This window comes from Frankliniella occidentalis, unplaced genomic scaffold, assembly GCF_000697945.3.
Source record: "Frankliniella occidentalis isolate FOCC.00 unplaced genomic scaffold, Focc_3.1 Scaffold44, whole genome shotgun sequence".
Classification (NCBI taxonomy): Eukaryota; Metazoa; Arthropoda; class Insecta; order Thysanoptera; family Thripidae; genus Frankliniella; species Frankliniella occidentalis.
In genome coordinates, this window is record NW_026267174.1 from 670,550 (window position 1) to 679,402 (window position 8,853).

Consider the following 8,853-nt stretch of genomic DNA (forward strand, 5'->3'; position numbering starts at 1 on the left):
GGGGGCGGTGGCGGAGCGGTGGCGACCGCGCCACTCCGGTTGACGCTGAAGCTCCCCGTCTACAGTCACTGGCGCCCGGCGGGGCCTCTCTGGACCCGCGGCTCAGGTGGCGGGCCCTCCGCGTGCGCCAGCAGCTGCTGTGCGACATGCACGACATGGCCCTGGCCCTCTCCGAGGAACGCTCGCTCCTCGTGCTCGTCAACTTCAGCCTCAACGCCACCCTCTGGTACTCGGACTGCGCCTACATGCTGAGCAGGCCCGGCGGGGCCCTGTCGCCGCTCGTCCCGGCCGTCGTCGCCGTCTGCCACCAGGTCTTCTTCGCCGCGCTCTGCGTCGCGAGCCAGCGGTTCCACGCGGAGGTGAGGATAAGGCGTGGTCACTTTTTCAATATAATAATTCAACGACAAAAATAAGGTGCCATTTTACACACTTATGAGCCTTTATGTTTCAGAGCGTTCGTATTGGGAGCTTATTATTAGGACATTTAGCAGAAACTGTGGAAACCAAAGAAACGAGCCATGAGGTAAATGGTCCAAAATGTATCGTTAAATGAATTAATTTATATGCTCAGCATACAGATTGGCCGTTTTGTCCCGTTGGATCGAAATTGGTGCACTGCGGCCTGGATCCCCTTGCCTATCGAACCTGGCCACAGGCCACAGCTCATTAGGGCCCCATGTGAATAGGCAACCCGGTAGTACTTATGGGTCCGAGCTAGTACCCATTCCCCATTCGTTACAACGGGTCAAAACGGTCACCCGTTTCGAACTCTGTGTGTGTACTTTTTAGGTGAGTTGCTTCGTTGACCAAGTTCTGCGCCAGTCGAACAGTTACAGTCTACTAGGTGTTCTTGATCTCAACTCATCTACTTTAAAAAGTGTAAGTCTGTTAAAGTGTTAATTGAAATCATTATGCATTTTATTGGATGATTATTGAACATGTTGCACTTGTAGGTTTTCGCCGCTGTAACATCGTACCTCGTCTTTATGGTCCAATTTGATATTAAAGTTCAATAATTTCGTTTTGTGATGATGGTTTTCGAAATTTAAACAAAAACGAAGTAGTGGGAGTTTCAAAATTGTTTTGGGATAAAAATGGGGAAATCAATTACGTAGTTTCTACTTGTGGAATGAATTTATTCATATTTCCTCGAAAGGATTAAACATCATCCAACTGCTCATTCAGGCTTCAATGGTCTGGAACTTTTCCTCCGTGAAGGAGAACTTGCCGACCTTGTACAATTTTTCGAAGTCACCGACAACCTTGTCCTTACGCACGATGAACACAAACGGGATGAACTCACCCTCACCCTTCTTCTCGGCCTGGAACAGAAAGCGACCACAGGAAGATCTTAGAGAACATTTCTAAGTACTCTAAAGGGGAAAGGTCCAAGAGTATGAACAGCTGTTGCCCCCACCCCGAACCTTCTCAGCCCCCAGTGAAAAAGCCTGCAGTACAGTGGGCAAAAATTGAATTACCCCCCCCCCCCTCTCCGATGTAATGTATTGCACCTGTTTCTGCTTACACCTACAAGGCCCCACTCGCTTTAAAAAAAACATTCCTAAGTTACGAAGTTTACCATGTGGTACTCCTTGTCACCCGGCATGGTCTTGTGAGGGACCACCATGTTGATGGGCATGGTGAGCTGAGGGATGTGAAGGTAGCGGGCAGCGCTCATGTAGAATGCAACCTTCTCGACGCTGTTCAGCAGCTGGTGGCGGAGGTGCGCAAATTGCTCGTCCTCATATATGGTTTGGATTCCCCTGTGGAAACGAATAGTGTCATTAATACAGTGGATTCCTCACAAAGCTCACAAGAGATGTCGGAAAACAACTACAAGCACTCATTTTGATTGCACCCTTACTTCTGGAGGAAGAACGACTGGACTTCATTCTTGGCCTTCTGGAAGGCGACGACGAAGGGCTGGTCATAGAGGCCCTTGAGGCCCGCCACCTCTTCGGGCTGGAAGTAGTCTTTTTCGGCAAGAGGTGCTCCTGGTGACGAAAACGACACAAGACGCAGCGTTGAATTCACCGATTCATCACGGCATGAAAGCACACTAGTAATTAACTACAGGAACGTTTGGCGCAGACACTCACTGTAGACTTCGATGAGAGTGGGCATCGTCGACACCACGCTCGGGGCCGCGGAGGTGGCGGCCACGGCCAGGAGGAGGACGGCGAACACGCGCATGGCTGTGCTGGAGCGGCTGCTGGAGCGACTGGAGCAGGCTGGACTGTACCCGCCGACTGCTGGGGGTGGCCTCTTATACCCGCGCGGCACCTGCTGCGGACCGCGATACGATACGGCCGGCCGGCCAGGCCGCCTCCGATGCCCGGGGCGCACTCATTGGGACAGTGATAACAAGTAATGGCGAGATTTCGCACATCGCACAGTCACAAGGGTCAAAGTAAGTTGGAGAAAATTCTCTGAAATTGTTCTTTCTTAAATGGAAAAAAGAAACTAAGGAAATGAGAAAAGGAAAGTATTTATTCGTAAACACGAGATAAAGTCCGCATTTCAAGGCTCTTGCGTTTCCCATTTTCAGGGGTTTGTGGTCACCGGGCCAAAAGCGCAGTTGACGTTATCACGCATCACAATGTTTTATTTGATTTTTTTTTTTTTTTTCGGAAAATACAACGTTTGTGTTTGCTTTGGGCATTCCCGTTTCCGCCTAGACCTAACTCGCTCTCGGCATTTGGAGAATAAGAAAATACGCATGGGCTGATCGGATTTAGAAATACAATAAAAATCAAAAGTAGAAGAATGCGCCTTCAGAATGGGCTCAAGCATAAATTGCGGATTGCGTTCGTGGTCATGGAAGTGTTTTAAAACTCCCGCCTCCGAAACCAGAGCACAGAGTGAGCCTTCCCCCTCCCCTCTTTTTCTTTCAGCGATGCTCATCTGTCGGCCCTCAGCTGTGCCGAGCAGTAGAAAACCAGCCACCACATCACGGTTTTTGCATTTTATAGACTTTTTTAAAACAGAAAACAACTAACTTTTATTTAAATATCACTGCCATTTTCCTGATACCCTGCTCATCATGCCATTTAGAAAAGCATCTCATGCTGGTACTTGGTATTCTAACAACGGTAAGAAGTGTTTCATTGTTTGCTTTGTTTACAGTGCATTGACACCAGCAGAAAATGTTGCACCCATTCTGATACCATCTAAAAATGTTCATATAAGAATTTTCTTTTATTTAAGTGCTATATTTGTGGGGTTTTTCAGTATGAATTTATTTTCATTGTCTAACTTTCAGTCAAGGAACTTGGTCGTCAATTGGATGGATGGCTTCAGGTCGTCAGTGTAGCTCATCGTCCTGCAAGGGCAATTATTGCACCGTTAGTTTGTCATCTACTTGATAAAAATATTGTTTTTATATTTTATTCTGACATTGTTTGAATATGTCAGTTTGAGAATGACTCACAATTATTTTATCCTCCACTTTTTCTCTTTAGACATGCTGGCTATAGTTACTGTGGCGCATGTGCTGCATTTGCCTATAAGCAAGTGGATCCCTCAGCGGTGTAAGTATTATTGGCAAAGGTTATATGAAACAGATGTCTTGGACTCATTTGTAACACCATGCTTACAGAAAGCGTATTTTTGTGCTGGGACCATCACATAATGTTTGGTTGCCGGGCTGTGCTCTTTCAAGTACCACAAAATACTGTACACCTTTCTATGATCTCACTATTGACTCCCTAGGTAACAATACTTATCTTTTTTTGTTATAACAAACAACTCTAAGTGTACCTGCAATAACCTGTGAATGTTCCTTTTACTATGTTTAGTGTACTCAGAGCTGGAAGCTACTGGTCAGTTTGAAAGGATGAGCGTAAAAGTTGATGAAGATGAGCATAGCTTAGAAATGCATTTACCGTACATTGCTCGGGTAATGGAAGAGTAAGTACTGTGAAATAAACTTTAAAAAGTGAATGTATATAGGGAGGACAAAAACTGTAGATAAATTTGATGTTGTCTTTTTTTGCTGACAGGTACAAAGATTCCTTTACCATTGTCCCTATTATGATTGGCTCGCTGACTGTGGAAAGAGAAGCTACATATGGCCAACTCCTTGCTCCATATTTGGCTGACCCAAATAATTTATTTGTAGTGTCTTCTGACTTTTGCCATTGGGGTCAAAGATTTCGGTACACATATCATGATCAAAAGTATGGACAAATCTTCCAGTCAGTTGAAGCATTGGACAAAATGGTAAAAAATTGAATAATCTGTATGTGCTCATGGTTTTGTAAGTCTCTTCCTTCTACTACAATTGATGTATAAAATGTATTCTAGGGAATGGACTGTATTGAAGACTTAAATCCCAATGCATTTTCTGACTACCTAAAAAAATATGACAATACAATTTGTGGTCGCCATCCAATTGCAGTTTTATTGCAGGTAAGTTGCTAGACAGTATGTTGAAAACCAAATATGTGTATTAGTAAACCAATTTAAACCAGCTTTTAAACTCTGTATGTTTTGCAGGCAGCAAGTGTTCTGGAAAAAAAAGGTAACAGGATGTCACTGAAATTTCTCAAATACGCACAATCTGATCAGTGCTTCACCATGAGTGATTCATCTGTGAGTTATGCCTCAGCTTCATTAACTTTTATTTAAACTGTTCTCTCCTCTGGAGACATTTACTTCAGTTTATATAGGTAATGCCTAACAAAAGGTCTAATCTAGCCCTCCTGTTCAGAGATTGTCAGAATGTGAAAAGACCATTTTTTCAAGTACAATATGTTGTACATAAGTACTCTTTAATGATTTATACTCACTGCCTAATTTGTATTGTCTACTTTTATATGAAATGAAACTTTCAAAACCTAAAAGCCTTGTTTTTGAAAAGAAGATAAAGAATCTGTTGTTGGGGAAACCCTGATCCAATTAAAAAGTAATTTCAGATTTCCCTTTATCTCAGGTATGTTGGGTAAATGTTTATCCTATTTTCATATACCATACAACAAAAAGCATAATAGGGAGGGGGTGTATCAAACCAAACTTTAATGATGAAATACGTCAAGTATAATGAAGTCAATTTTCTCCCAACTCATTGTCAGGTGAAAGGAATAATTAAAAAAAAGCATTGTTGCATTCAAACCTCTTACAAAATTTATTAGCTTGTTTGGGGATCATCCCACAGGAATGCCATTATTGCCATTGATTCAGATGATAAGGATATTTATTTACATGAGGTGGGAACACACAGGGTACACTTTGCTCTTTTCAAATTCTTTAAACACTAATTCTGAAGATTAATAGTTCTGTATAAAAAGTTCCTGGGTGTTTTGCATTCAAGGTTCTCTCAAAAGTCAATGTCTGACGTCTGTTGTGTCTGACGGGTTCTGAGGCATGGTTTTGCGGCATCTATCACAAATAATTTGTTCTCAAGAACTCCAGTTCAATGACCTCACTTGTTCTTGAGGATGTAACACTCAAACTATTTCCACTCTGCTCCTTAAAAACACAAATGCACTGAAAATTGGTGGTCCACAGTTTGGTTTTGAGCCCAAGTCACTTTAATGAAGAAATTATAAGTGTCAGTTATATGCAACAAAATAAATTGAACATTCAATAGTTCAACATTTTTTGGGCTTTCGAATCAGTTCTGCATAGTTGTGTTGACAACCCAGCAGACCTGAAAAATTCCTCAAGTGATTGAAATAAATATTCACCAAATGACTTTAGAATCAGAATGTCATTTTGAAACAAGTTCTGATGATGAACACATTCAGAAATTCTTCAAGTGAGTCACTCCCACTTTACAATAGTTATACTGTGACAAAGAAGAAGAATTAAGGATGCTCAAGACATATAACATGTGTAAGAATGTCCTATTTTTTACGGTCACAAGTCACACGCACACACATATAAAATCGGCACATCTCAGCAAGAGAAACTGGTGGAGCTGGAACTCATTCTCAGATGTGATAATTATATTGAAGAATGCTAGATAATTTTGACAGAACAAAATAAACAAATAAACAAACAAAAAGAAAAAAATTGGACCTATATCTTTGCATGTCATAACATACATTTGAAATTGCTTTACACAATTATTACATTAGACCCTGTTGTTTGAACGCTATTTGAAAAATAAAATGTTTTAACATTATGAAAAAGAATGCTAAAAGTAGTGAACTTTTGTATTCAATATAGGTGGAGAAAAAGATGTAAATATGTGCAGGGTAAGTGCAAAGTTTCAGGTGTTAAAAGTTGTTATTAATTTGTAAGGGTCTCAACTTTAAGAAAGCATTACCTCATTCCTGCTAGAGACAAAACCAACCAACATACTATATGTGTGGGAGATAAATAAATGAGAAATAAAAGAATTGTATGTTGAATTTTTTCCGCGCCAACGCTTGATTACTAACGAAATTTGGTACTGAAAAATTGTTCAGTGTTTAAATGTAGAGGAATCATTTTCAGATGTGCCATTTTATGCAATGAAACACAAATATACGAACTCCAGATTACATTTATACAACTTAGCACCATCACAAATAACAAATACTATACTAAACTGAATGACTATTTCATAGCAACAATAATCAATTTTATGAAATCTACTGGCACACATTTTAAAAAAAGAATTTTGATTTTAGACATATTGCTGATTTCTTTGTAAGAAATGTAAAAGCGTATACGATTGTCACATTTGCAGACTACCATTAAAAATGGCCTACCAACTCATTTATATATACTCAAATCCTAAGTATTGTAAAAACAAAAAATGCATCACCAGGATTCCACAAAAGTCATAATCACAAATTGCCCAATGATACAAGACATCAACAACTTTTTCTAAATTTGATCACTCCAGCAGCAACTGAGTCAATAAAACTTGAAGAGATCAGGTTATTTAAATAAAAGGCAAATACCACTTCCAGACTAGAAAACTTTTGCACCTGAATCACATATTAACCACCAGTGAGATGGGCAAGATAATCTATAATTTGGTTCCAGCTTTTGTTTCCCCTCTTTTATCACATGGGAAACAAAGCTCTAAAATTCTGGGTTGCATTCACAAAGCTGCCATGACAATGTACTTTTCTCATCTGAACTATCCTGACTTAATATGTTATGATGTAGCATGTCAAATTTTTATAAGATAGTCGAAAAGCAAAATTTTAAATGAGTGAAGCAGGAATCGTTTTCAAATGCTGTGCAACAGTGAAACTGGTATTACAGTACAAATATATAAAATCCCATGCCATTAGGTTGAATAGTTCAACAATGAACTGACAGAAATCAAGATATTAAAATGTTGTGTGGAAGAAATTGTACACAGGTAAAAGTAAATAGCAAACTACACGCATTTCTTATTGAAAACCATACCTACTTTTCAACTGTATTGGCACCATATATACTTTGACGCAAGCTTGGCACTTTGTGAAAGCTCAATTCACTACAAATTTGAATGTGTTGATACATACATATTGCATTAAAGTCTTTCTTTTTCATACCTTTGGCACATGAGTTTAACATTCAAAGTCTGAAAAATGATATCCGAAGACTTGAAGAGCGAAGAGTTCAGACATGTAAGGAAAACCTCTTCGGCATGAAAGATACTGAGCAATGTCTAAAATGTGATCTGTAGTGATTACTATTTGACTTGAATCCATACAATAACCATGGCCTCATAAAAAGTTGGATTGAAAAAGAAAAAAAGACACTCTTTCTTACTTTCCAAGGGACATTCTCCTTCTAGGGATGGAGAATGAAATGAGTGCACACCATGATAAATTTGAAATTCAGGACCATTTCAAATGGATTACCCCAAAAAACTAAAAACTAAATAAAATTGTGATAAACTTGATATGCAAAGGTAATGCCACACCATTTTGCAAATTAACTGTTTCAATCAGAAAGTGTGTCCATAAGGACACACAGAACTGAATGATGATGATAAGCATGGATTTCAAGACTACATACAGAATAATTAAGATGTGCTGCTTGCATAACAACATTTAAAGGGGGATATCAAGATGAGCACTATAAATTAAATTACGAACCACATCTGGCATAACTACTGCAACAATTTATGAGTAATGAGTAACTTTGAGAATATAGAACTATACAATTCTGAATCACAGCAATTACTAAGTACCAGCCTTAATGATCATAAAATCCTTTTAAATACTGATGGATTGCTTTCCCAAAAAATAAACACTTACCAATGACTTACTCCAACCAGACAAAATCAAATTTTACATCATGCAACGGACAATATAATTCTGTAGATTACTATACAATCAGGGGTAAAATTCATCATTGCTGCCAAATTTTCATGTCACAGGTTACGGTTCTTTTAAAAAATAACTTTAGTAATAGGGCAAGAATGAAGATGCTAATAACCAGTCACCTCTTTTAATGGTCCTTTTTTTCTTTCTCATGTCTGAGACCACACCAAGCAGTGAAACAAAATAAAATAAATAAACTGGACCCAGAGATAAAACATTGATAAACATTCAATTCCAATAACCGCTACAAAACATGTCTAATTCAATTGACTGATAGAAGAAAAGAAACACCATCAAATTGGATAAAGGGTTGGTAGGTGCTCGTTTCATCTAAAGAATTAAGGTGGTTGCAGTGAAGAATTTGTGGATGCCCTAGGAATGACGTTTTAACTGGGAAATTGACACAGTACTACAAAACAGGCTGAGAGGTTTCAGGGGATAGGGCAAACAGTCTTGCTCCTTAAGATAGATAATCACATACCAATTTTCATACAGCAAAATTAAAATAGTATGGGCAATGGCCCAGAAATTTAATTCATTCCATTGACGGGTAGGTCCTGGAAGGTCCCCTGTCTAGAGGGTCCCCCCTGAATTTTTT

General features: G+C 39.4%; 3 protein-coding genes across 3 annotated transcripts in view; 2 read left to right on the forward strand and 1 right to left on the reverse strand.

The window, feature by feature from the left end:
• The window catches only part of LOC113216781 (uncharacterized), a 21,628-nt gene extending 20,598 nt beyond the window's left edge, over positions 1-1,030 (forward strand). The window contains exons 4-7 of the mRNA XM_026436607.2: positions 66-359; positions 452-523; positions 790-879; positions 954-1,030. Coding sequence (XP_026292392.2) covers positions 66-359; positions 452-523; positions 790-879; positions 954-1,016 — 519 coding nt within the window. The 3' untranslated portion in view covers positions 1,017-1,030. The remainder of the gene's footprint in view (positions 1-65; positions 360-451; positions 524-789; positions 880-953) is intronic.
• Positions 1,031-1,121: 91 nt separating this feature from the next.
• Positions 1,122-2,791, reverse strand: LOC113216782 (uncharacterized). The gene is made up of 4 exons (XM_026436608.2): positions 2,100-2,791; positions 1,865-1,994; positions 1,580-1,763; positions 1,122-1,322 (listed from the first exon to the last, which is right to left on the reverse strand). The coding sequence occupies exons 1-4, from the start codon at positions 2,191-2,193 to the stop codon at positions 1,182-1,184; spliced, it is 549 nt and encodes a 182-aa protein (XP_026292393.1). The 5' UTR covers positions 2,194-2,791; the 3' UTR covers positions 1,122-1,181.
• A 109-nt stretch (positions 2,792-2,900) lies between these two features.
• On the forward strand, positions 2,901-4,844 carry LOC113216780 (protein MEMO1-like). The gene is made up of 8 exons (XM_026436606.2): positions 2,901-3,092; positions 3,263-3,344; positions 3,462-3,530; positions 3,599-3,711; positions 3,798-3,909; positions 4,002-4,221; positions 4,306-4,410; positions 4,498-4,844. Exons 1-8 carry the CDS (start codon positions 3,044-3,046, stop codon positions 4,627-4,629), a joined length of 882 nt encoding a protein of 293 aa, XP_026292391.1. The 5' UTR covers positions 2,901-3,043; the 3' UTR covers positions 4,630-4,844.
• The last annotated feature ends 4,009 nt before the right edge of the window (positions 4,845-8,853 follow it).